Source organism: Melospiza georgiana, chromosome 5 (genome assembly GCF_028018845.1).
Source record: "Melospiza georgiana isolate bMelGeo1 chromosome 5, bMelGeo1.pri, whole genome shotgun sequence".
Taxonomy (NCBI): Eukaryota; Metazoa; Chordata; class Aves; order Passeriformes; family Passerellidae; genus Melospiza; species Melospiza georgiana.
The window spans coordinates 41,977,959-42,005,822 of NC_080434.1; the positions used below are offsets into that span (position 1 = coordinate 41,977,959).

At 52.7% G+C, this 27,864-nt stretch overlaps 2 protein-coding genes across 3 annotated transcripts in view; one reads left to right on the plus strand and one right to left on the minus strand.

The window, feature by feature from the left end:
• Window positions 1-4,895, plus strand: part of SEPTIN11 (septin 11) — a 46,194-nt gene extending 41,299 nt beyond the window's left edge. Inside the window, exons 10-11 of one of the 2 annotated variants that reach the window (XR_009114468.1) lie at window positions 31-1,761; window positions 1,875-4,895. Coding sequence is in view for 1 of the 2 variants with exons in the window: in XM_058024536.1 (XP_057880519.1) it covers window positions 31-46 (16 nt within the window). In the remaining variant the exon portion in view is untranslated. Of the gene's footprint in view, window positions 1-30 lie in introns of both variants that reach the window. The other variant, XM_058024536.1, reaches the window with a different exon arrangement.
• CCNI (cyclin I) lies at window positions 4,626-27,531 on the minus strand. The gene is made up of 7 exons (XM_058024537.1): window positions 27,427-27,531; window positions 15,837-15,993; window positions 10,443-10,577; window positions 8,093-8,167; window positions 7,793-7,933; window positions 6,789-7,019; window positions 4,626-6,228 (listed from the first exon to the last, which is right to left on the minus strand). The coding sequence occupies exons 2-7, from the start codon at window positions 15,948-15,950 to the stop codon at window positions 5,767-5,769; spliced, it is 1,158 nt and encodes a 385-aa protein (XP_057880520.1). The 5' UTR covers window positions 15,951-15,993; window positions 27,427-27,531; the 3' UTR covers window positions 4,626-5,766.
• Between the last annotated feature and the right edge of the window lie 333 nt (window positions 27,532-27,864).

The window sequence follows — 27,864 nt, forward strand, 5'->3', positions numbered from 1 at the left end:
TCTCTTCTGTTTTTCTCTTTTTTTCTGTAGCTTCTTCTTTATGTAACCGTCACCTTGCCAAAGCCCCCGCACCCTCTCTCCCAGTGGACCGTAGGGCACTGGAAGAGCTGCGGATCCGGGCACCCCTGCCAGGAGAAGAGCCACCTCATTCCTCCATCACGTCTGCCCTCCTCTCCTTCCCCCTTTGTTCCCACCCGTGGGTCTGAGGGTGTGCTGTGCTGTGTGTCTGTGCGGGATGTGCCCGCTCCGGCGCGCCTCCGTCAGCGTCCAGGCTTGCAGCAGTGCCGGAGGGAACGGCCGCCGGAGGGAGCTCGGCCGCACTGTGCCTCCATGCTCTGGGTTAGTTGGATTTTTTTGCCTCCCTCCCCGCTTTCCTCTGCCATAACGTGCACACGCTGCTGGTGACACACACAGTGACAGACTGGGGGGTGAGTGTGCATGGCTGGAGGATTTCATTTCTGCCTCAAGCCTGGCTGCTTTGGATACCACAACTTCATCTCAAGGGCGTCCTGTGCTCCTCTGGCATGGCTGGAAATCTCTCCATAGACCTGTGATGTTCTCAGTGTGTCACTGTGTGACGGTGGATGTCCCATCCTGTGGCACTGATGGAGCCTGTCCTGGACAGTCAAGGCCTTATTTTCTGGCTGTGCCTCGCTATGGGCAGAGCGGGATTCTGGTTCTGTACAGCCGAGCTGCACTGGCTCGCACACAGATCCAGGGCTTCATTTTGTTTTCATGAAGCCTAATTAGTGATTATTTTTTTAACAGTCCTGAATGTGGGCAAGTTGTTAAAATTTCTATCTTGTTTACTTTGGAAGTGAACTCAACTGAAAAGTTTGACAAATGCCAAAGGATTGCTTGAAGGTGAAAACAAAACCTGTAAATGTGTGTAGTGACCTCCAGCTGGTTTGGGATGGAGGGAAGGAGGCAGCCTGAGCCTCTTGGGATGTTGGTTTGTGTAGAGTGATGCACTTTGATTTTGAACCGAATACTAGTGATTTATTCTTTGCATCTGTGAACCTTAATCAAGGACTTCCCTTCCTTTAGCCTGCCAAGGTAAAGCTGCCCTGAGTTGGTCTAGGTTTGGCCTCTGGCACTCAGTGTGTGACATGCCAGCTGCTGAGGGGCTCTGCTGAAATCTCCTGGGGTTTTTTTCACAAGAACAGTGTTTTGCAGCACTCTTCAGTGACAAGGGTCAGCTCCCTGCTTGCCCTGGAAACTTCTGCAACCAAAGAAGTGACTTTGTAGATGCACTCAGAAAGGTTATTGAGTGTTGGCCCTGTGTGTGCTGTACCCTGGTATGTAGCTGGACTTGCTGGCTGTTGCCCAGCCTGAAGGGCTGTCAATATTTGCACAAGTGTAGCTTGGGACAGGACTTGCAGTGATACCAAAACCAGAGCCTGCCCTGCTCTCGAGGCAGGTGGTACCCAGTGCCTCCCACCAGATAGCCAGGTTAGAAACCTGTTTAATTCAGCTTTGACTGAGTACAAAGCCGGGTTGAGGCCATTGCTGGATTAAACCTTGGCTGTGTCTGTCCCTGCCTTGCTCTGCAGAACTCTGTGGGTGTTTGTTTTAACTGGGAAGCACCACTTGCAGGATGGGATCCCTGTGTGCCCTGGGCCCCCATCCCTACCAAAAAGTCCTGGCCCGGGGTTCTCTGCACACAAAGCCGGTCACTGTTGACTGAGAACATGCCTTGCCCATTGAATGCCTAGTGTAGGCTGGCTTTTCTTCCAGTGGTGGCACCTGTGCCAGTCTGCAGTGCCAGTGACCAGTGCTGGGGGCCCAAGGCCGTGGCTGTGGGCTGTGCAGCCATGGCAGCCTGCAGCTTGCCCAGGTACCCTGCTCACTACTTGCCCAGCAGCCACCCCAAGTGCTGGCTGCCTCCTGCAGGCTCCTGAGACCTCCTCCAGGGAGGGAATCCTCTCCTTATGCTGTCCTCACACCTCTTTGTTGTTCCTTCTAAACTCCAGATGGAATATTTTAAAAGCCTAATCTAAGGAGAAGCAGCTGGGCACTCCCTGGATGCCAGTACTCACACGGACTGCCTTTATTTTGCAGCTCTGTAGAGTTGTGCTATGCTGGTGCCTTGAGTCCTGCTGGCAGCTCTGGAGCTCGTGTCTGCGGGAGGACATAGCAGAGTTAGAGAAGGGCACTAAAGGGAATTAGGATGGAGCAGCAGCGTGCCAGGTGAGGCGGCTCCCTTTGGAGAGCGGAAGGCAGAGGTGAGGGACGATCCAGCCTTGCTGCGAGCTGGAGGTGGCAGCACATGGCCTCTAGAGGTCCCCTGCAGCCCAAATTTATTTGTGACTGTTCCAAAGCTCGATGGCGGTGCGTGCCGAGCTGCCGCTCACCAAATCCTCACAAACTGAACTCAACTCGAAGGGAATGGGCTCAAAACATGGAGTAGCTTTCTTACCGAGCAGGTACTAAACTTCCGGGCTTTTTTTGCACCAGGTTGTTGAGGTGGACGGTGTCAGCAGAAGGTTTTGGGGTTGGTTGAGGGTTTTTGAAGGGTAGATTCAGGGAGAACATGTGCAGAAGGAAATCAGTGCCACTCCGTTGGTGGTGGATACAGGGCGGAGGGAAGGGAGTGGAAGGCACAGACGCTGCCAGCGGTTCTGTGGAACGAGGGGCGGAGCTGCCAGAGGCTGTGGGGGCTTTCCCACACCCAGGGCTGGGACAAGGGCTGGGACGTGACCTTCAGCTGCTTCCTGCATGGCTGCAGCTCCTCGGGAAGAGGTGTCAGCGAGGGGCGGGGGCGGCTCGGGGAGGTTATTTGTCGCCAGGTGTCCCCCAGCAGAGCTGGGAAAGCCACTTCATCCACTCCCTCAACTTTGCAACTCTCTGAAGCTGAAAAGTTTTGCTTGTGGTTAACCCTTGTGGGCTGCTGCAGAGGATCCATGCTTTCATGTCTGGAGGGCAAATCCTTCAGGGGTGCTGGGGGCAGCAGCACCGTGTGTCAGGGCGAGCTGGGATGGCAGCTGCAGGCTTGGGAACACGCAGCAGCGCTCTGGCGGGGAGTGGCTGCTGTGCCTGGGGGAGCTGCCTGGGCTTGGGGCACTGAGCAAGTGCTTGGGTTTGGGAATGCAGTGGCTTTATCCCACTGCTCCTGTGGGAGATGCTGGGCTCCTGGCCTGCACTGCTCCGCTGCTCCTGTGGTGCAGACCCCGTGTTGGCATCTTGGGCTGCTCCATGTGAGCTTTGTGGGAAGGTCATGAATGTGAGGAGTGAAGGGCATGAGGGAATGTTTCCTGTGGGAAACAAGGAGCCCTGGCAGTGCTCCAGTGCAGGCCTGTGCTCCAGCAGTGGGAGCAGCATAGCAGCCAGCCTGCTGTTTAAGGTGGTGGGGCTGGAGGGGGCAGCTGCTGCACCTGCTCCAGGGAAGAGCAAAAACAACGAGATGCTGTCAGGTGCCACAGCCAGGGAGGCACCAAGCATCCAGGGCCCATGCCAGGACAGCAGGACACTGCAGAGATGGCTCATCTGGACCAGGGTCAGGGTTTGTGCACAGCACCAAGGAAATAAAACGTGTTTGTCTCTGCAGCCCACTGGGGCCTGGGGCATGCTGTGTTTGGGACTGGGGAGAGGGAAAGCTGCCTCAGCAGCCAGGGACACTTGAGTCCTGCTTCCCTGGGCTGGCCAAGTCAGCACTGTGGCTTGGCCGGTGTCAGGCAGCACAAGGAGGCCAGGAATGGTTTGGGGCAGTTTTGGGAGAGCCACAGTGATGCTGTTAATTGGGTGTGTTTTGGAAGGCAGAGCTCTGCCCTCAAGGCTGGCACAAGCTGGGGCACTGCATGACCTGCTCCTGTCCTGTGGGTTTGGGAGTGGGAAACAGTGATAAGGACACATTTACCTTCCCAGAGTGACACACAGCCATGGCTGCCGCACACCTGGGACAGCAAACTGCCCCAGAGGCACCCCAATATCTCGAGGCCCAGCTCCCCTCCTTGCTGTTCCAGCCAGGTCCCTGCCAGCTGGCACGGGCTCCCTGCTCCCACCCTCATGCCAGCTCCTCTCCCTGGGCTGGAAAGAGCGTGGCGAGGGGAGATGCCAGTGTCATTTAACTGGGAAAGATGTGTAACATGCCATGAGCTGGAAGCAGGGAGCCCAGAACTGGGCTGCATTGTGCTTTACTTGGGGATGTGCTTGTGACACCTTGAGCCTGCTCAGCAGCCTGGCTTTGGGAAACTGAGCCGTGGGATGAGAAGGTCAGGGACTGAAAATTCTGTAAGGATGGCAGGAAGGGCTGGAAGGGAAGGAAGACACACACCCTGCTGAGAAACTTGGGCTTGAGGGGAATTTTTGAGCCGTGGCAGGAAGAAGCCAGACCCAAGGGAAGGTATCACGGTGGACTGCTGCAGTAAGGTGGCACCTTGGAAGGCAGGGAGCAGGAGGGGCTCCAGGACAGGGACATGGAGCAGCGTCCCAGCCAGGCACTCAGCCTGGAGTGAGGAGCACCAGAGGCAGGGCCAAAGCCGGAACTGCGGGAGAGGCAGTGAGTTCATGCTGGGTGCCTCCCCTGGCAGCCCAGCACCTCTCCTGTCACCTTTCCAGGGGTCTGGCACAGAGCAGCTCCCTGGCAAGCCAGGTCTTGGGTGAAAAGCACAACACCAGAGTGGGAATCCAGGACAACTTTCTTTATTGCTACCAGAAGGCTTTCATCAGTACAATGGCTCTGGTTACAATACCTTCCTCAGGGCTGTGGAGAGAGCTTACAGTTGGGACAGGGTGTTCTGAGAACAGGGTGTCACACGGAGGAGACGCATTACAGGGCAGACTCTTGGTTAGAAGTTACATGAACACAAAACTCAAGGGTTGGGGTGTTTTGTTTTGGTTCTGTGCCTGATGATGACACATTCCAAACCTCAGGTGTCCACAGCTGCCCCGGCACCTCACCCAGCAGTGCTGGGGAATGTGCAGGGAGAACCGGGCTCTGCACAATTCAAGGGTTACATCTGATGGAGAGAACCAAGCCTTGGTGAGAATCCACACTCAGTGCTACACAGCAAGAAAAAAATGGTTTCATTCTAGTGATGCATAAGCCAGTAACTGCTTTCTGTGTTGGGACAGACAAAATGGTGTAACAGGGAGAAGTCCCTGTGCAAGACACAGAGCACCTTCACACTCCTGCGGGAATTACTGAAGTGTGGACCAGCTTGCAAGCACTGGTTTGGGTTTTTTCCCTGCCTAATCTTTTGTTTAAATCCAGTTTTTCAATATTATCACGTTTCAACACCCAGCTATTAATGAAAGAGGTTTTCTGTTTAGAAGGGCAAAAGAAAGCTGTGGTGGAGGTGGGGCAGGACAGAATGTCATGCACGAGACTGGCTGAGAACTAAAAGAGGAGCAGGCAGAAAGGGAGCAAGGAGCGGGTGGGAATGGGATCAGAGAGGCATTAGTTGGTTGGGAAACCCGGAACAGCTCCGCAGGGCTGATGTGTGAGCTCTCGGATGTGGAGAACGGGTTACAACACACAGGAGCAGAAAAACAGTGGAACCGACAACACTAGAAAGGAACAGGTTTTTGCTACTTTTTTTGTTTGGTTTTTGGGTCTTTTTTTAGATTTTTATACTTTTTTGTGTTTTTAAGTGCTTAAATAGTGGAACTATAATTAGCCGCACAAGAAATAAAATTCAAAAAAAGGGTCGGGATTTTTTTTTTCGTGGTTTTCTTTTGGCTCCCTTCAGTTCAGCCTGACAAGGTACGGCCCCTTCTCACCCCGCTGAGGCCACGGGCTGCCAGGTCCCGTGGTGGCACCGGCAGCTACATGACAGACACCGGCTGCAGAGGGGGACAGGGGGACACGCTGCCCTCCTGCCGCGAGACGTCGGCGCCGCAAACGGAGCCCATGTTCTCCAGGGCCACCGCCTCCGGAGCCAGCTCTTCGTTGTACAGGCGCTTGATGCCGTCATAGAAGTCGTCCACTTCCATCTCTTCCACCTTGCGCTTGGCGGAGCCTGCCTTGCAGCCGCCGGCGGGGGCGGGTGGGCGCGGGCAGAGCGCGGCTGTAGCTGAGACGGGCGCTTCTGGCCGGCCGTTGTCCTGGGACAAACCCGGCCCTGGGACAGAGGAGGGCTGGCGGTGGAACGCTCCTCTGTTACAGGTCACCAGGGTCTGCTGGAGGGGACTGTAGACATATACAGAGTTGGGCAGCAGAGAAGGCTGCAGAGTGGAAAGGTGATGTGCCACCAGCTCCCGGCAGTGGATCAGCTGCGAGCTGTCCATCTGGGAAGACAAGCAAAGGTACCGCGGCTGTGGGATCACTGGCGGGGTGAGGAGAGGACATGGGCTCCCAGCGCCCTGGCCACCTGTGTGCCTCACTTGCCAACTACCACGGTGACTTCCCAAGATACACCCCCTGCTCCTTCCTGCACCTTGTGGGACTCGTGGCAGGGAGCAGGCACAACTTTGAGATATTGAAGGATTTCACTGCCTCTTGTTAGCAGCTGAGTGTGCTCCCAGAGTACCTGCAAGGTTCCCTGTATGCTGTGAATGAATGGAAGAGCAATCCCAAGTGGAATTGTTCCCTGATGTGTTTTCTCCTGGTGCAGTAATGGCCCGTGTGTATCAGGGCACATGGCTCCTGCCCCTGTCACACAGTGGAGGCGGTCAGGACTGAGACCTGTCCCTCCAGCTGTCCCTCCAGGCTGAGGCCCAGCCATCCCCACAGGAACGGAACAGCAGGCAGCCATCGGCAGCAAGGAACCACAGAGCCCCAGCTGGCCAGGAGCACCGAGCACGATGTGCCCCCGCCCCTCCCCGCTCCGTGCGCGCTCCCTCCTCACCTGTGCCTTCTGGAGCAGCTCGATGATGAGAGCCAGCCAGTCAGGGAGCAGCTTCTCCAGCTCCAGGCTGACGATGGCCAGCGCCAGCATGGAGCCCTTGAACTGCAGCAGCTGGAAACAGGCCATGCAGTGCAGCAGCTGCTTGGTCAGCGCCGCCACGTGCTGCGAGGGGCTGGGCGTGGGCAGCAGGGCCAGGAGCTGCGGCCTGCTGGACACCGCCACGGCGTGGAACTGCGGGACACAAGCACAGGGGGCAGCTGGCAGCGCTGGCCAGGCCGTGGCATACCTGGGAACAGCCTGCACACACAGGGATGCTCCAGCCTGACCCTGGAGCCAACTTCTGCCCCACGGGGAAAAACCCAACGTGCCAACCCACCAAAGCTTGGCACGGCCTTTCTGGTGGGACCTGCCTGGGCACCAGGCTCTAGGGCTCTGCAAAAGGCCTTCCCATACACCCTTCTCTCCAGTGCACATGTGGCATTCGGGGGTCTTAGACAAACTCTTCACGGAAGGAGTGAGGATAAAATTCCACAGAGAACCTCAGGACCTCCCTTGATCTCCTCTCATGTGTGGATCTGGCTCTTGGCCGTGCAGATCTGCAGCAGGCATGGATCTACACTCACAGCCCACCCTTGGGGCTGTCTCCATGGCTGTACTCCTTGTTTCCCTGCTGCCTGGTGTTTAGCTTTGAGGAAAACCAGTGGCAGTGAAGAGTTAGGGGCACAATTTCCAGGAGCTGTGAATCTGTGGCTGAACACACCCCAGACCAAGACCCAAGGGTGAGACAGCAGGCTAACGTTTTGGATATTGCACTTCAAGAGTGACAAGTCTCCTCTGGAATTCCCTGGCAAGGCATTTTCTTTCAGAAGCTACAGGTACAGAGGAATTCCAAATATACCCCAAGGTCTTTGTTCCCCTACAGGTACAATTTTTGTCTAGGTGCTTCTTGACACATTACCTGCGCTGACAGACACCAGGAAGAACACTAATAGCCCTTTACTTACAATATGAAGGAAATCCAGTGGCGTTGCCATGTGAAGATCCCAGTTCAGTTTATCCAGGATGATCTTCTCCATTCTGCGAATCTCAGCTGGAGAACAACCACAAAAGCTATCCCGAGCCAACACCTTCAGTACTGGAATCCTCTGCAAAAGCCAAGGCAGAAAAAAAACGAGAGAACCAGTCATTAGAGATATCACACCAAATGCTTGTTCCTGTCCTGGCAAGTGGCAGCCACCAGGAGCAAGCAAAGGCAGGGATGGGAGGGCACAGTCCAACAATGCCACAGTAGGAAGAACAGTTACCTCATCTTCCTCAATGGTCTTTGCAGCGAGGAAGAAGCAGCTGATTGCAATACAGTTCAGGTACTTGGGACGGGCCTGTGGGACAGGAGAGCAGAGAGGGCTCTGTGTCAGTGTGATGCAGCAATGATGTCCTGATCCTTCTGCTGGGGCATCCCAAGCCCCAGGTCTCCTTCTGGATGTGCGGGCTGACCTCTGGCTGCGTCCTGGCACTAGCAATCTGGGCCAAGCACAAATCCCTGCTCTGTGACGTCAGGCAGGGCATGGATCTGCCAGCCCTGTGACCCACGTGGGCAGCACTGGACTGGAAAGAGCTCGGGTTTAGGCATGCAGCACAGCAGGCAAAGAGAAAATCCTGAGGGGAGCTTGTCCCCTCACAGAAAAGCTACTTCACCTGCTGCAGCAGAGCTCTGCTCCGAGTGCTGCTGTGGGTCACACATGAATGGGAAGGGAAATAGGAATTGGAAAACACTACCTTTGCCTGGGAAAGTATAACTCGGGAAAACTTTTTAAAAAACCCTTGTGAAATTACCACTTGTAATTTCACACTACAGTTCCCAAAACTGTGGCCCAGGGATTAGTGAGGGAGAGCTGGTCCTTTCCACAAGATGTTATTTAGACAAGGTAAGAGGAATTTGGAGGGGAAAGGGGGATTTTTTGTGAGCTTTGTACATGTGACCACCTCGACAAGGAGCTTTGCTCCCCCTGGCAGTGTCACAGCCACTGGCCATGGCCACATCCCGCAGAGTGGCTGGGGCTGGAAAGGCAGAGGCTGTTGCTAAACCCTGGCACGGCTGCGGAGCCATGAGCAGCTCCTGGCAGCTGAGCTCTCCTGCCTGTGGTCAGAGATGCTCAAGGCAAAGGGAAATGAAAATCCTGCACTCGCACCCTGCACTTGTGCATGCAGGTGTCCAAGGGAATGAACTCCCTAAGAGCAGAACTGGGACTGGGCCCTGCCAGGGGTGCTGTGCAGTGAGATACAGCAACACTGCTGGCTCTGGGGAATAGCCAGTCCCTGCAATCCCCAAGTCTGTTCCCGGGGAAGGGACTGGTGTTCATAATAAAATCCCACAGAGAGGCCCCTGGTCAAACACCAGGAGTTCAGCTGCATCAGAGGAATGAGCTTTGTGGGAGAGGAAAACTGGGGAGGGAGCACAAAGCCTCAGAGCTCACCCAGGCCAAGCCCCTTTCCCCCTTCCCACTCACTGCCCAAAGCACACGGTGGGCTCTGGACTCACGGTCCCACGCTTTCTGTACAGACTCCTTGGCTGCTCCAACTTGCTGGAAGAAAACCTGCACTTGAGGCCATTGGCTCCTGAGGGATCTAAATATTAGCCACCTCAGCATTTCAGTATATCAGCTTCTTTAGATTCTTAAAAATAGTAACTTCCATGGCTTGCATGAAAACACGATCAATATTTATTAGTATTTAAGGGCTGAGTTAATGACTGATGTCACTTGTGTTCTACCAAAGTCTCTCACATGGGAAAGCAAGGGCACAGGCTTGGAATGCATCCTCCAGCTACCATTTCCTGGGGGATATTGCTTACCCAGCAGGGTGGTGCTGTGGGCTGAGACACGTGCAGATGAGACCACGGACTGCTGAGCATGTAATGTAACTCAGCAAACGTGGTAAGAAAGAAATTTCCAGAGCCTGACTTCACAGCTGCAGGCCAGGGCTTCCAGCTCGGAGCACACTGTGTTTGGTCACTTGGCAGGTGCAAAGCACAGCCTGGCTAAGGGGGCAGAGGGGCAGCAGGGCCCACTTGCAGGGATCCCAAATGTTTTTCCCCCTTTTAAAAGCAGTTTCTATGGAGGAACAGCCTGAAACCCAAAGGGGCTCATCCATTCCAGCTGGGTTCAGCACAGCAGGAGGGCACAGCTGTCATATGGACAGCCTGCACCTGTCTGCTTCCCTTTTTCCTTCCCACCTTTTGGACATCAGTCCAAGATGGAGTCCATCAGGCTGTAGAGCAGCTTGGTAGGGAACTACTCCTCCGAAAGCCACTGTCTGTATTTCAACCTTCTTCACCCATTTTCTTTTTCCCCCCAGTTCCCTGCACCGCCATCCTTGGCAGGCTCAAACCTCTCCTCAGTTTTTTTCCCAGCTGGTTTCCTCCTAGCAGGTGCCCCAGCATTTTGGGGTGGTACAAAGGGGAGGAATACAGCCATGGAGGTGAGCAGGGCCTGTCCCTGATGCTTGTGGCACTGCCTTTGCCTTCCTGAGGCAGCCCAGGCACTGTGGGGCAGGGAGAAGGGGGAAGGAAGCGCTTCCATCCGGCCACACCGCTCGGACTGCGCACACCAAGCACGCGCCATGTCTGTTCCTGCCCGTGCAGCTGCAGATATTTACCTTTACTGCTGCTAAAAACCTGTCCAAGAGGCTGATGGCCAGGGCGAGCGTTTCTGGGTAAAGGTGGAACTGGTACTTGAGCTTGGCCAGCCACTGGATGACCTCATCCCTCTGCCTTGGAGAAATGGCTACATCCTGGGGGAGAGAAAGGATCAAAGGTTTTACCTCTGCAGGAGTGACTCGGCACAGAACAAAGCCTCCTTTGCAAAGGGGGAGCCTGGAGCCAGCCCCAGTCACCACTCTGTCCCTGCAGTTACTTATCCCATCCCAAAAACCTGCCCTGGAAAAGACAACTTTCCTTACAGCAATCTCAAACCTCACTCCAGTGTCACTGTCCTCTCTTCTGGGGAAAAGAGAATGGGTGACTTGTAGTTCGTCAAGCACTGGCAGCCTCAGCTTCAGAGTAGTTCCCAAAAATTTATTATTTATTTAGTGTTTTTTAACCTGCTCAGAACTATGTGGGTGCACAGCAATTCCCAACTGGAACAAAGCCCCCCTTGCCAACAGCAGAGTGGAGGGACTCTGGGGTTTTGTGGGGAAAGGTTTCTTATTTTCTTCAAATCATGGGGGGTTTTTTTAGCTCAGTACTTGTTATAATAAAGAAAACTGCAAACAGCTGACACAAGGCTCTCAGGGAACTGGGAAGGGGGAGGCAGCAGCTACAGCCTCACCTGCAGTTTGGGTTTGGTGTTTGGTTTGGGTGTTTGGCCCACATCTCCCCATCGATCTGTTTGGACAGCAGCTAAATTTCAACCACACGCACAGCTCAGTCACTGACACCAAATCCTTCCCTGTGACCCAGTTCAGAAGTATCTCCAGCTTTCCTAGAGCCTTTCACATCACCTAAGGAACTGTCTGGGCTTGCTCCAGTGGGGATTATTGGGGATGAGGAGCCCAGATGTGTCCAGAAGCACAAAAAGCTGGGCTGTAACTGCCCCCAGTAATGCCATGAGGGCAAAGCAGCAGGAATTTGGGAAAAACCACCCCAACACTGATACCAAATAAAGACTTCAGGCTACATCTGCCACTGGAACACCTATGTGTACCTTGCACTGACCGTGAGAGCGCCCCATGTCACCAGCACTGCCTGCTGCTGCTCCACATGGGCCCCTGCTCTCAGCTCTGCTCAGCCACAGCCTGGCCCTTGAGGAAGAAGTACCTGCTCTTTTCTTCATGGAACACTGGTTCTTCCTGAAATCACTGATGCAGTTCCAGGGTGAAATGTGAGCCCCCTGGGGGCAGGAGGGCCCAGAAGCACAGTGAACACACCACACACCAGGAGAGTTACTGAACGCTCTGCTGCAGGTGCTCCTGAGAGTGGAGGAGACCTGGGCTGTACCTGGGGGGAGGAAAGGGGAATGCTCGAGGAGGGGGTGGAAACGGCACCTGTGGTGTGTTCCTGCTGGGGAGGGGGGGAGGGAGGGCTCTGCCTCAGCAGCCTGGGGGATTTCAACACCACCACCCCACCCCGGTCCTTCCATCCCTGGTAAATCCCATTGCTGCTCGATCCCACCTGAACAGGCAGCAGCTTCCACAGCTCTCAGTGGCCTCTGTCCTGGCTGGGTGCTGTTTCCCTGTGCCTGCCAAGGCTGAAGGTGGGGTCTTCTCCTAAAAACAGCATAGCTGGGAAGAGTAAAGACTCTCCCCCTCTGTGCTGCCTCTCCTCCCCAGCCCTCCAAGACTTGGCCTTGGATCCTGCTGCCCTTTGTGGGCAGCCCAAAGGCACCATTTCACTGAGGGAGCACACAGTGCCTGCAGGGCCCGGCCTTCTGTGTGAAGGGAAGAGCATGTGACCCAAACCCAGAGCGTAGCTGGGATGGAAATCAAACCAAGCACAGCCCCACAGTGCCTGGGGGAGCAAGGAGAACTGCAAAGCATCCTCAGCTCGGTGCGTGCCCAGCACAAGGCTGGCTCCAAAATTCACCTGGCTCCCTAAGAACCATCTGGGGAAGCAAAGGAAAGGAGGGAAAGGAGAGGAGTCTCCAGCTCTTTCTGGAACCCTACAAGAGGAATGTCTACTCCAGACCCTATGTGCAGATAAAGGAGCAGGAGGATGGGAGCAGAATTCCCTCCCAGGTGAATTTAAGCACCAGGAGAGGTTGCTACAGCCTGGTTCAGGGGACAGGCAGCAGGAGTGAGAACTGGTGCTCCTGCCCCCACAAACCCTGCTGCTGCTCCATGCAGGGCGAGGAGCTTCCCACACAAACACCAGGCTCTATCCCTGTCTCTCAGAGGTGTCCCTGTGACACCCTCAGAACACAAATAACAAAATGCAGCACAGGAAAATTAATTAAGCAGCGAGGTCACTGATCCTTAGTTAATTGAAACTAAAAGCAAAACTGAGACACTCTGGGGGCTGAAAGTGAGGAAGTCCCTTTGGGTGGAAAGCGAAGGTTCCTCCTTGGGGCAGAAGTACTTTCTGTGTGTCATCCCTGCTCCAGACAGGAGAACCAGGGGCCAAAACATGGTTGCTCCTGGAGAGCAAGCACAGAGCAAATCATCTCTAGGGATGCTGATCTCTCCCATACCTTGAGACTTATGGAATATGTAGGCTAAAATAAATATTATCTGTGAACTCCAACATGACTCTGTTTTACTGCTGCCTAATTGAGAGAAAACACCTCAGCTGATAATCTTCTCCTTCATGTCTCCTGTCCCAGACAGGTGTTCTGCTCTTTCACCATTTCTGTTGCTGCCTGGTCCCTGTGGGTCCCTGGGGGCTCCTGGGCAGTGAGCAGGTGACCTTTATTAGGATTGGAAATAAACTGAGCTCTCTGAATTCCTCAGGAGGTACAGAGAACAAACGGGGAGACAGAGTGAGCCAAAACAGGAAAGAAAGGAGCATGACACAAGTGACACTCTCTTTCTAAAGAAACATAAATTCAGAAATCTTCACTGATGCCCCTCTCAGTCACAAAGTTACTCTGTAACAGGCAAAAATCAACCTTTGACCACTCTTTACGGCTCCATTTCTCAAGCCTTAATCCCAAGAACACTCCTGAATGTCACCTGCATCTCACATAACACATGGAGGGGGGAAGGCAAGGGGAACCAGAAGGGAAAACATCCAAATCCATTCAGAAGCAGGAGGAGGTTCCAGACTCAGCCCACTGGTTTTTTATGCTGAAAAGACCTTTGTGAGATGTGGCTTTGGTATGCTGCACATACCCAGAACACTGGTCTGCATTTAAAGGAGGCAGTAGGAATTTTTAGACAAGTACAAACAAAACAGAGGGATCAGGTACATAAAATCACCAGGAACCAAGTCCCCAACAGATTCTGCACCCCATCCTAAAATAGAAAGTCTTCCTGCTTCTTCAGCTGTGGCTTTCTTTCTTCCTGTCAAAGACCTCACTGTGACATATTTAGAAACTGAGTTTGTTCTGGCTTTAAACACCAGAACCAAAAATGTCTTCTAAAGAGTCAAAACAGAAAGTTTACTCCCCAAAAAAACCTCCCTAGAGTCTCCAGTCAGATCACTGGATGTCTGCAGTGGATTCAACGTTTTGCCACTGGCAAAGCAGGTGAGTCCATTAAAGCTCCGTGCAGCTGCTGAACCCTTAGAGCAGGCAATGGATAGTTCCACACTCTGGCTCGGGCTGCCAGATCTGATCCACAGAAGGATGCAGATTTCCCCATTGCCACGGGAAATGAACAACACTGTCGTGCAAGGGAGGTTTTAGGCTGCTGCAGCTGCTTTCAGAAGAAGGCAGTAGATGGTAGGGAATGTGACCTTCTCCCAGATATACAGAAAACAAGACAATTCACATTGCACATCCGTGCCTGCACCATGGCCAAAGTGAAGGCTGGGGGAACACAGGACAGTTGGACAAGCTGGGTGTCCTGAAGCACAGGAACAGAGGGCAATGTGTGCTTACAGACAGGAGTGATCTCAGCTGCTCCGTGGCCTCCCAAGTCCGGGTTTCCCCCCAGCAGGCAGCTGTGTTTATGCTCTCCTCTCCCTCTGACCTTCCTACACCTCACACTCACACACGCAGCTTCCACTCCCAGTTAGTGATCCCATACTGCTAGAAAACATTTAGTGGCACAGCACTGATAATGTCACTGTCTGAGCTGGCATGCAGGAAAACAGAAAGCAAAAGGTTACATCAAGACAAGAGTTTTGGGAGTGGAAATTCCAGGAGCAAGGACAAGCACAGAGGAGGAATTGCTGGGAAGTCCGCCTGAGGCAGGTGGTGGTTTCTGAGCCACCAGAACCAACTTGACCAAGGCAGAAAGGCAGGTGCCTCATCCCCGTGAAATCCTCACCCATCAATCTGGTTTGGTTACACTCGAGTCCCTACCCTATCTTGTTATCCTGTAATCTTATCTCCCTGCAGTATAATCACCCCAGGAATACAGCCAGCAGGGAATGACAGGCTGGTTTACCATAAGCCAGAGTCTGTACATGCCTCAAGACAGCCACAGCTACAACACACTCCACACCTCTGACAGCCAGATCACTTGTTTGGAAACTGAAACGGGGATTAACCAAACGAATACTGAGGCCCTTCAAATGTATGTTCTCCTGCCCAACAGCAGCAGCAGCTCCTTAGCCAGACAGAGAAAACAAACACGACAGGGATTAGCTCTGATGGCAGCTGACTTACCTGTGTGAACGTCTCGTGGGGTGCAGCAACAGCAAGCCTGGATCCTGGCCCTCAGTGTGATTACTTCAGCCCAACCCGGCAACAAAGGGCCAGAAATTGTGTCACCACATCCTCACATTCCACATTTTGTTTCAGACAGAACTTTGTGGTGTGCACAGGTGTTTGTGAGTGCTCAGGTGAGACAGAGCCACCTCCCAAAGGAGCACAAACCCACTTTGGGCTGGGTGAGGCCATGAGCAGCCTGGTCCAACCTCCCTGCAGGCCAAGAGGGAGCCTGGACTATGAGCCCCCGTGGGCTCCTCCAGTCCTGTGAGAACACTGCTCACTGCAACAGACCAGTGCCTGGCTCTGCTCCCTTGACATGAGCTTGCACCCTGCTCTATAAATAGCCCTGCTGGACTCTGTGGGGCTCTTCCTGGAGCACGCATCAGATCAATGCTGCCATTAGTGAATTACTCCAAGAAAATGAAGCTGCTTTTAGGAACTGTTGCAGAGTTGGTGCCCAGCAAACAGAGGTGCTAATAATCCACACAGTTTGCAAAATGAATTTAATCAGGACAATGTGTGTGTGCCTAACAGACACCTAATGCCATGTGCTGTGCAGTGCTCTGCACCCCTGGGCCAGGTGTGTCCATCCAGTAAAGAGGGAATCCCTTTCTTCAGAGGCTGATTCCCCAGGTGTCAGGAAATCTGACTGCTCCCGAACACCTCCAATCCCACACCACCCCTCCATGGACAGTGTGCTGCCTCTGCTGGCATGCATGATGTGAAGGACAGACATTACCTGATTGGGCTGAATTTTCGGCACATGTGCTTTCCACATTTGAGCTTCCCTAGAGATTGCCATCTCCAGAAGGAGAGACAACCTCTGGCTCTCCAGGGGTCCTGAAAACTTCATGGTGACCCTTGGATCCACCTGCCACCCAGCTGGATACAGCTACCTGCAAAACCAAAGACAGCTTGGTGAAACACTGGGCTGTGCCTGTCCAGGCAAAAGGCAGTGAGAGGGGAATAAAGCTGCAGGAAATTGAACTGTTGCCCTGGCCCTGGCACAGCCTCACTCACAGGAACATCCTGTCAAAAAACTTGTCCATTACACATGGAAACCAAAGCAGAGACAAGGCTTTTGTCCTTTATTTCTTTAAAGACAACAGATTGCACCGCCTGCTCTCAGATGGAGAAGATGATCTGATGGAAAAGGTTATGTAGGTAGTAGCTTTGAGACTGCCTACCAGCACCATGGCTGCAGATTTTTGACAGTGTTAACTCACTTAGGCAAAACAGGGAAATGGTAAATGAAGGGTAAATCCATGGGAAAGTTATTGAAACTTCTGATTCTTTGCAGGAGACCTTGTGCAACCCCCCCAAGGTGGATACTGGCCAAACACTAACCAGGCATTTTCATGTGAATACAACAGTCCAGGCTGTACTTACAGGAAATAAGCAAGGTGCTGACTCTGAAAAAATAAACAGAATCCACAGGGAAAACAATCCCTTATTATAAATAACAACAAAAGCAGCTCCGAGCAAATGAAAATTCAAGGTGCTTTCCCAGAGCTAAAGGAAACCTTGAAGATCAAGACTGACAGAGAACAACTGCTATTCTTTACTCACACAAACTGCACCAGGTATAAACCACACTGTAGTCCCACTTAAGAGCCCAGAAGGTATCAAGTGGCAAATTAACATCAGGGCCCTCTGTCCTGAACAGGGACCCTTCCACATTAGATTTTTATATAACAAACCCTGCTCCATTAACAAGGGACAGCCTGTACTGGCTTGGAGATGTCCAGGTGTCACTGAATAGGCAGAACACCTTGGAACCAGGAGAGCTGAAAAGGACCCCTAAAGCTCTGTGGCGTGTCTCTTCTCACCAGCCCCCAAACGGCCACTGTGGGCTGAAAAATCCCTATCAAAAGTTCCTCTCCTGCCCAGAGGGAGACTCTGCCTGGGGAAGTGAAACTCCAGAACCTCCAACCACAGCTTCTTTACATGCATTTACTCGATTTTGCATGAGTTATTTAAATCTGGGGCTGATCCTGAGGACACTTAGTGTAAATGGGGCTGAAGGGGAAACAGGGACACAGAGTCACAGCCTCCCCTCCAGCTCCTGCCCTTGGAGGCTTCATTAGCATCTCTTGAGCCTCCCATCAGAGCTACAGCTTTCCCTGTGGCCAGTTCCCAAAGGCTGGATCCCTCAGCACCTCATGGCCAAGCTGTGCCAGGCACTGCACCAGCTGGGCCGTGGCAAGGGTGGGAGCAGACCCACGGCAGAGGCTGAGGCTGGGAGCAGTGCTGAGAGCCAGGGGACCGGGAGCAGCTCGCTCCACACTCATCAGGAAAAAAGCAGGAGCTTTATTTAGCCCGGCCATGGCTCCTCCTATGAAATATTGATGGTCCTTCCTTGGTTTAGCAGGAAGGAGAGAGTAATTAGCCAACCCCCAAATCACTGGAGACAACACAGGGAAAAATTTCAGGCTGTTTTCTTCTGTTGTGACTGATAAACATTCCCAGTGTGTTTACAACACAAATGGGTTTCACAGCCTCTGGAAGCAGACAAGAGCTCTTAGTTACCCTGATCCCTCTGAGGTGGCTGAGGTGGCTGTCCCTGTCCCAGCAGAGAGCTCGGTGTCCTTGGAGCCAGGACACACCCAGGGCCTTGCAAGGGGCACCTTTAGTGAGCGCTAGGTTGCCAAGGGCAAAAGAGAGGGGAAAATAACCTTTCCTTTGTGAACTAGGGCCCTCATTCAATTGAGGCTGAGGCACAATAACCTTTATAAGGGAAAAAAGAGGAATGACGTGCTTGAAAGTTTCCCTTGGAGCAAGAGGGTGCAGTTTTCCAGCAGAGAGCACAGCCGGGAGGCTGGCCAAGCACCCTGGGGCCGAATCCAGTTTGCATCTCCATTTACATAGCTCTCCATCAGATAAATGCTGCCTTTGGAAAAAAACGCCAGCAGGACTGTGTGCAGCCTTCCCAAAACACAAGGGAGCTCAGGCAGAGCAGGCTCTGAGAGCACGAGGAACAGCAGGGCTGGCACAGCTTCCCAAAATCCAGCACAGGGAGCTCCATGGGCTCTGCTCTCTGCCCAGCTCAGGACCCGAGCAGCCCAGAAAAGCGGCAGCAGCTGAACTGGAGAAGCCTTGGGTGGGGCAGGGCCAGCAGGAGGCCTGAGCCTGCCCCCACACCGAACATTTCCTCCAGGCAGAAACTTCCTGCGTTTTCCTGCAACCCAGCCCGAATCACCCACGGCTGCAGAACGGCCCAAGCCGGGACAGTCACCATGACCTAACTCACCCTGGCCTCCTGCTGCTTTCCCTGATTTACAATTAACCTTTAGCTCCAGGATGCTGCATTTTTGGGCTTGGGGCTTTTTCCCTTGTGGTTACTTTGGGAGTTTTTCAACCACTGCTCAAACAGTTCCTAAAGTTCCTGATCTTCACTGGAAGGTCATCTGGCTGAGCTGAAACCTCTTAAAGTTTAACAGTTGGGGAGCTAATAAAGGAGAAGTGAGCCCAGTGAAGGGACTGGCTTTGACGCCTCCTGTGAGGAGCTGCAAGTCAGATCTTGCTCCGAAATTAGAGAGTCAAAACCTTGGGGTGAGGTTTTCACTTGTGAGAGGCATCAAAAAGCACCTCCTTATCCACAGTAAACACCGAGCTGGTCCATAAAATAAAATCTCTCATCTCCTAAAGGTCTCACTTTGGTCCAAGTTTATGGCTACCTTGACTCAAAGAAATGCTTTTCAGCTTCCCGGGGGAGATTTTAGGCTGCCAAGTGCCGCAGGCTACAGTTTCCAAAAGCAGCTTCTGCAGGAATAGGGGCAGACAAGTCCCTGACCAAATAACACTTCATGGTTTGGGGGGTGCATTTGTGTGGGATGCAAAAGAGAGGAGGTTTTTTATTTTTAGGCTTTGTACTCACTCACAGTGCCTATAAAAGTGCCTCCTGCACACAAAAGATGCTGCTCCAGGAACACACCATCCACTAGAAGAACAAGCTCCTAACACAGCTCCTGATTTTCTGCCCCCAGTTGCAATTTAACTGTCCTCATACAACTGAATTACAAACAGGACCACTGAAATAATTCAGTAACAAAATCCTCCTTGGTTCTGATTGTGGCTTGTTGTCTGTTTGCTGCAGGGGAGTTTGTTTGTTTGCTTTTTTTGCACAGCTCATTTTGTAAACAATGAACAAGACTTCTAGGGCTAGACAGGCCAAACCCCACTATGTCTGCTGTGCACATCAACCCAGGTGGGTGCTCTGAACAAGGGGAGTCATTCCCGTAGAGCTGGAGCACCACACAAATTTCTGCAGACCTCATATTTTCAGGGACCAGCAGCCAAATCTGCTTCTGCTTCAGCAAGCAGCAATAAAACCTCACAGATGACCTGCACACAGATTTTTCTGGGCAGTGAGGGGAAGGCAAAGCAGAAGGAAGAGAGGAGGAGACTGAATTCCTCAGAGCTCCAGCCAGCCATCTGTGACTTCAAAGGATCCAAGCCTACTGCTAGCAGAAATGTCTGACTGCAAGTTTTGATTAGAAATTTCAAAGCTGTGGCCGGGGGTTGGGATGGATGTTAATTTTAGTACCTGGGGCTTTCTCTCAGCTTAACTCTCTCCTCGTGCCCTGGCAGTGAGGCAGTCTGGGACTCCGTGCTGGCCAGAGGGAAATGCCAAAGCACAGCCTGAGGTGACAGCAATAAATGAGCAGATGACCAGCGTGGGTTCAAATCAACTGGTTTGGGATGTACAAAACAAATGGCCAACGAAAACAGCTCGACAGTGTTGTGAGACAACAACAATTATGGAGGCTGAATGGCTGGGAAAAGTAGGTTTGGGAATAGAATTCCAAACGTTAACACCTAAGTGAGCAAGTCAGTTTGAAGGAACAAAGAGCCTTCTGGTCACATAGCAGAAGCAGTCAGAATTCTCCCCACCGAGGGCCTGCAGGGGCTCTCACACCTTTAACCAGCAGCTCCTGTGAGCCCTGCCCCAGCCCAAAGTGGGAGAGAGGCAATTTTCTGGAGGCTGGCACAGGAACAGGGCCCTTGCCACTCGCCTGTGTGACTCAGCCCGAGCTGCCTCCCACAACCTGGTACACAGGCAAGGCTCTGAGGTATTTTGGCAGCATCGCTCAGGCGGGCTCTGTACATCACACGCTCGCCACTGCTTTTCCTCCAACCAGATTTTCCCTGAGAGTGCAAATAAAGCTGACCTCATTTTAGTGCCGCTTTTCCAAACAGATGAATTTTTATAAACATTTTAAAGGAACCTGCCAGCTCAAACCATGGGTCGAACAGGGAATGCAGAGCAGTGTTTTGATGGGAGGGAGGGGAAGAGGTTTTACGTCTTGTTTTGAAACAGAAATCCCAGGGTCCATTTAGCAGCTAGGAAGGAGGAGCCCTCTGGAAAAGTGCTGCTCCATAAATGGGACCACTTCTAAGAGATCTCTGCTACACTTCACTCCCCTAGCCTTGTGACTGACACCAGGTGTTTACAGGAAACTTAAAATGATATTTTCCAAAGTAGGAACTTTTAAAAAACAAGGCAGAAGATGAACTCCTGACTCAACTTTCAGACAATGGCACCATTCTTCCCTCCTGAGAGATGGGTGTGCTGCTAGACCCATGTCCACCCCACTCCCTGTGCTAATGGCTCTGGCAGGAAGGGCCAGAGGAGGATGAGGAGGAGGAGGTTTGCATTTCCTTTTTTGTCTGGCTACTGCCAAGATGAGCCCATTCAAGCAGCCTTTGCCCAGAAAGGTCTTTGGTCAGTAACAGCTTAAATATTCCATGCCACAGCTTTCAAGTGGTGTAAACAGGCTGCTTTAATCCCAGCTCTTTTCCCTGCTGTGGCAGCAACAGACCAAGCAAACTCGGGATAAAAGGGAAACTCAGGATTCAGCCCCAGGAGAACAGTTCCAGCTGCAGAACGTATGTGTTGATACAAAAAAGGGGATGAAACTCTACATATTTCCGTGAGTTCAGCTCCAAGATTTTGGTTTATTTGAACCTAAAAATGAACAGAGATGTAAATTCCTCACAAGGTTTACAGAAATCAGCCATGGGATAGATTTCAGAAGGAATGGGCCCTGCTATTGTTTGGCAGCAGAGTTTGTCCCAAGGCTCAGGAACAGGTCAGGAATGGGATCCTTTATTGTGTGAACTGGGGTGTCACGTCAGGGACAGTCAGCCCTCGCCTGGGACAGTCACAGGGGTCACATGGCAAAAAGACGGTGCCATCCTCTTGTTCAGAACTGAAGCACCAGACAGGGTAAAGCAAAGAGTAAGGAGTGTTTGCTGAAATGACCCCCATTAATTTCATGCTTTTTCCACTGTAAATGACAGATAAACCCGAGACAGCAATGGCTGAGCCTTGTACAAATTCCCTGTGCACCCCGGCAAAGGAATGAGCAGCTCACACAGGCAACTGACCGCGGTTTGCTTGGCAGCCTCTGGGTTCTGCTCAGGGACTCTCTGGATCTTTTGGGGACAAGCTTCAGGACTACTGGGCAACACCTGAGACCCTCTGAGGAACCTGAGGGCGCTGCTGGTGCTGAGCAACTGAACCGGGGGGCTGAAGGAACCCCAGCAGCTCCCCACGAGCATCACCAGCTGCCCAGCGTTAGGGAGAGCCCAGCAGCACCTGGGCTGAGTCTGAGTAAGAGCTGAGGCAGCAGCAGCTGTGCCTTTTACCAGAGCTGCTGAGGAGGGTGACTCTGGCAGCCCTGCTCCAGGATAACCAGTCTCAGGCATGGTGGTGGCACCTCAAGTGGCCATTTCCCCCCAGGGACTTGGTCCTGCAGAAGGTCTGGCTGCCTTGTAAGAGCCATGGTGCCGGCTGAAGGAGTTTTGGGAGGAAGTGGGCAGGCTGCACAACAGCAGAGTTTCATGGGATACAGATGGGCTTTTCTCTGGGACTGGCAGCTTGCAGAGCCTCAAGCCCATCTGCACCAGAGAAGCAGGCAGTGCCTGCCCCCACCATGGAGGTAAGTGAAGTGTCTGGGGACAAAGGGAAGGTGGCAGTGGGTCACTGCTGGCACTGAAAGGAAACTTTCTGCCCCACCTCAAGGTTTGTCACTACAAAATAGGTTCAAAGTGCGTGCGGTGAGATGACAGGAAGGCATCAAAAAATAACAACAAATGCTGCCTACGTGGGGTCCCCTTCAGCATTTGCATGTAAGCATGGCCAAGTCTAAGAGTTTCCATTCTGGAGAAGTCCCCCACACCCTTTGTGGCAGGGAGAAAGCACTGAGGTGTGCGGAGCTAACAAGGAGAGCTGTGTGCAGCTGAAAGGACACAGGCTGGGATCCCAGAGCTGGGCTGGGATGGCTCCCATGACCTGTGAGTGCTGCAGAGGAGGGACACAGCTCCATGGCAAAGAGGAGATGCTGGTGCCCTGGTCCCTGTGGGGACTCCCCACGACTGTGAGCTGTGCAGGCAGAGCACAGGGATACACCCTGGATACAGGGGTTCCACAGGAGCCCCACCCTCCTACAAAGAGGGGCTTGTTGGGATTGGGAAGGTCAGAGGCTGTCCTGGCTGCAGTGAGCGTGGCAGAGTGGAGGCAGCTGGGGATGAGGGCACACAAAGCCAAAGCCCAGCTGAGTTGTGTTTGGCAAGCTATGGGGGAGACTCAAGGGGCCTGAGTACTTGGGTAGGAAGACGAAGGCCAAGGAAAGTCTGGGCAGGCTGCTGGCTGGAAGCAGGGTCAGGATAAGCAGACAGTGAGGTGGATTGCAAAGTGGCTGCACAATTGTGTCCAGAGGGTGGCAATCAGTGACCTCTGCTTACTGTGAGGGTGATAGGGCTTTGGCTGGGCAGCTCAGGGAGGCTGTGGAGTTTCCATCCTTGGAGGCATTGAAAGAGTGCTTGGAAATGGTGCAGAACAACTGGTTTTAGGAGGCCCTGCTCAAGCTGGAGTATCAGATAAATTGACCTTGAGAGGTACTTCGCAGCCTCAAGCACTTGGGGATCCCAAGGGCTAAAGGCTCAAAGCAGCCCAGAGCAGCTTGTCTGTTCTTCAGGCAGCAGGAAGGCTTTAAAATTAAAAAAAAAAAGGGCAAACCAAACCTGGCATTATGTAATGTCTCACTGGTAGCCTCCTCAAAGCAACACATGCAGGGCATGATTCACTTCTCCCATCACCAGTGTAACTTGGTATAAATCAACAGTGACTTGAAGGAAGTCACTCCAAGGAAAACCAGGCTCACAAAGTAGGAGGGAGAGCAGTAATTTCATAAAACAGGGCCAGAGGCTTTCAAGCCCATAAAAACTAACTCTCTAGAGGCAAGGGCCAACAGGCATTGGGAATTGAAAGCATCATGCAGCACCTTTTGAGTAATATAATCCCCTGAAACCAAATAAACACAATGCCTCTGTGGGCAAAAGCACAGAGGCAGGATTCAGCAGTACCTCTGTCTGTCTGTCTGTCGGCAGCAGTCAGTCATTAGCATCAATGAGCAGTGATAAAACCAAACAAGTTTATACCCAGTTCAACAGCCACATCCAAAAAATGTCTCACTACCATGGCTTGATTCCTCTTGACAACAACAAAAGAGAATTTTGTCTGAAAACCTAAGTGCTCACCAAGGCCAATATTTTGCTTTGTAGATTCTGACTGGCTTCAGGATAAATTAGTGATTACAGCGAATATCAGGATACAGTGTGAGGCAGTAAAAAGAGATAATTAGGAGGAAATGAGGAATTATCTGCTGTTGAAACAATAGATCAATTATGAGGTACAGCACAGTAGCTGCAGAGCAGCATTCTTGTGCTCTGAGGGTACTGCCTCCTCTTTCTCATCAACCAAGGAGAACCCACAGTTATAAAGCTTAATTATCCTCCAGGAGCTCGAGCTCGCTGACTAATTAGCCTCTTGTTGAGACAATGCAGGAAAGGATACAGTTCCAATTGTCCGCTAAAATGGCACGGCACAGTCCTGGCTCTTCCCTGCCTCTTCATCCCTCCTGTCCTATCAGAGCCCTGATATAACCACAGTCCTGACCAACCCAAAACCAGCCCTGAGCCTGAAATAAACTAAAGCCAGACAGGGGAGCTCTGAGAGGGGGGGACAGACGAAGGGGAAGGAAGCAGAGTGTCCGAGGCAGCGTGTACAGCAGCTGGAGTTGTGCGAATCCCGCTCTGCTCCTGGCACTGCGTGCACGGACACCCGCACAGGGCTCCCACAAACGGGGACTCAGCTGCATGGCTGCAGTTAGGAGCACGTCAACACCAAGATTTACAGACAGAATTATTTAAAAACCTGAAGGTTTTAGGAGCCAGGTTCTTGTCTAACAGACCACTGTAGTCAAGTCACCCCAGCCAAGAAACAGGGTCTTGCTGTGTGCAGTGAAAAAGCACCAAAAAGGGCCAAGAGCCTCTGGCAGACGGGTTCATCCAGCAGCTCCCAGCACCGTGGCAAAGGTGTTTGGTGTCTGGGCTGCTGAGCAATATGGAATATCTGCAGCAACATGTTATTGATGAGTGAGCTTTTAGAGGAGTTTATGGCACAGCAAGTGCAAATACCCACTGTGCTTAATGAATGTGCCTTGGTAATACTGGCAGTCAGCAAACACACGGGAAGGGAAAATGTCACACCACATCTGCCCGGTACAGACACTGGGGACACCTGAGATTTCCTTCCATTCAACGGCTTCACTGTGCTCCTCTGGCTTTGGAGAATAGTTTCTGTGAGAATGCAGTGCAATAATAGCTATTCTCCCCTTAACATCCACCTCCTGCATGGCCAGCTGGCTTTCCTGCTGCTTCCCTGAGCGTGCTGCTGAAAAGGCTCTAGTCAGGAGCTCCTCGAGCCCCACAAAGTGATGGCAGCAGGGGAAAAAAGGCAAATACAGGCAGGTTGCTGGGCAAGTCAGCACTGCAGGGGAGGAATTCTGATCCCACAGCTGTGTTACACTCCATCTGGAGATGTAGGTCTTGTTCACTCACAGTCTGGTCCAGGCTCAGGCAGTCAAGTCCTAAGGTTATCATGTGGCACTCAAAATACGATGTTCAGTTTTCCTGAGGCCAGTGGTTCAGCCTGACCTTTTTAAAATTCCTCAGTGTGGCATAAACTGCAGATGTTTTTATCTAGCCTTCCCATCACTCAGTAAATGGATAATTTACACTGCTGTGCTGCTGAACTTTATTTGCTAAATATAAAAAGTGCCTTGTAAAATCACAGTGATTAGACCTGTGCATACAAATGTTGCCCAAAATTCAGTTCAGCATCAGGTCAGCACTAATTAGTGCTTTAAGCACGGCATGGCTGCAGGTGTGCACGGGAAAGGCTCCCAGCAGGCCCTGAGGGAAGGCACCATGCACCCCAGGGATGCTGCTGGAGGTCTCCCTTCAGTCCCTGCACCAGAGAGGCTGAGGCAGGTGAGCACAGAAAGGCTGAGAATGGAAAATCAAAGGGGCTGTAATTACAGGGGAGATGCTCAAAGCTTTACAAAGCTGTAAACACTTGGACAAAAAGCTTCTCCCAGGGCAGTGACAGGAGCAAAGACAGCAGCACTGAGCAGTGTCCTGCTTGGACTGAGCCCTGATTAAACTGATAAATGTAGGTAGGTATTACTGGAACCACCTGAAAACAGGACAACAACTCATTCACTCACAGACAATGACTGCACCAGGGGTCACTGTAAGATGGGAGACAGGTCTGGAAGCAGGGAAGCACAGCTCCCCAGAGCCAGGCAGAGCAGAGCAGTGCAGCTCCTGCCCCCAGCACGGGCTGCAGCCCTGTGACACCCCAAACACGGAGCAGCAGCACAGCCTGGCCCCGCTGGCACCCAGCAAGGAGGGCTTCGTGTGGATGGGCTCTCACCAGAGCCACTGTCCGTGTCTGTAACCAGGGTCCCTGAGCAAACCAAGTGCAGGGCTGGGGAATACACAACAGACACAGCAAAAGCAGCAGCTAGGATCAGTCCTGCCACATCAAAATGGGCCTAAGTTCTACGCAGGGGTGAAGGATAATTAAAACTCTGTGTGTGTGTATCTATATACACACAGCCCCCATGTGAAAGTTCAGTTCCTGCTGGGGAGAAGTCAAAAACTCAGCTTCCCACATCCCATGCCGAGGTCTGTGTAGGCACTGATGAGAACGAGCCCTCCTCCTGCCCCACGAGCCAGCCAAACTACTTGAAAACCAAATCTGGACTGTGTGCAGGGATATAAAATCCAACCCTGGAGACAAGGAAAAGGGGCCACGATTTGGTTTTTGAGAGGCTGCCTCACCTAGCCTGACCTGGGCTCCTGGTGCCACTCCTGCAGCAAAAAGGGAGATGCTCCCCTTTCCCAATTGTGTCATGCATCTTGCTCAGTTTAAACATTTTATTAAAAAAAACCTCACCCTTCTGTCTTTAAAAAGGGCTGTGCCATGTACATGCTGGTGCAGCACACCACAGAAAGCAATGTCTAGGAGCAGACAAAGGCTGAGGCTGAAATAATTTTTAAATTCAGGCTTGAATCAGCCTGCCATGTAAGATCCTTTTTTTTAAGAGTGGTAAAATGAGGGATTGTTTCTTTTTCCCTCCTTCACAGGAGAGAAGGTTTTTTCTGTCTTCAATGGATAAGTTTTCACGGGAATTTTTTCTGTCACTCTGCTTTCTACCATAGGCACAAAAACCCACGGCGATCTCATTCCCTCCAGTTTCCCCCGCTCGAGATGGATTCAGAGCACACAGTGCTGCTCTTCCTTCAGGGAAACTTCGTCCATCGCAGCTGGGAAAGCTAAGAGGGAAGTGGGGAGAGAGTGCAGCCCATCTCTGCAAATGAACTACACGGAGACAAGCCAACAAAACCCAGAACCAGGAGGCCTACAGGGAAGCAAGAGAGACAGACTCTTCTTCAGGTACTGTACTGATAAGACAAGGAGTAATGGGTGCAGATTGAAAGAGGGTTAATTTACGTTCGGTATTCTGAAGAAACTCTTTACTACGACGGTGGTGAGACACTGGAACAGGTTGCCCAAGGGAGGCTGTGAATGTCCGAACCCTGAAAGAGTTCCAAACCAGGCTGGACAGGGCTTGGAAGAATCTGATCACCTGGAGGGGTCCTGCCCACGGCAGAGGGACTGCGAATACGTCATCTTTAAGGTGCGTTCCGACACCTTACCAATCTCTGATTGCAAATGCCGTGCGTCGCGCTGAGACCAGAGTCACACCTGGGGCAGAGATGCGCTGCTGAGACCCTGGAGGGGACGGGACAGGGACCCGCCGGGCACCGCACCCGCACGGGCACACAAAGCACCGCTGGCAGGATGCTTGGAGCGCTTTACTTTGCGCCTGTATAATCAGAGCGTTTGCAACTACGGCGTCGCCCAGCACACCCCTCACACCCCCGATCCTCCCAGTCCCCTTCCCGGCTCTCACCTCCCCTGCGCGGCGGCGGGGTGCCCGGCGGGGCCCGGCCATCAGCACCCCATGGCGGGGCGGCGGCGCCGGGGCTCCTCGTCGGCGCTTCAGCACCGTGCGGGGCCCATGCCCGGGGCGGCGGCGGCCGGCGGGCTCCTCATGTCGCCATGACGGGAGCGGGAAGGGTGAGGGGGAAACTAAGGGGGCGGGGGGGGGTGGGGGGAGTTAGGCCGCCACCGCCGCGCGGGAGGGAGGGAGGGGGGGTTAAATTAAAATAAAATAAAATAAAAACGAAAAGGGAGGGGAGGGGAGCGAGAGGCAGCCCGCAGCCAGCCGCTTCCCGGGGGGTTCGGGGAGGGGAAGGGGAGGGGGAGAAAGAAGCGCCGGTGAGGCGGCGCGAGCGCCTCTCAGTGCGTAACCGCCGCGCCTCAGCGCCGCCGGCCGCGGACAAAGCCC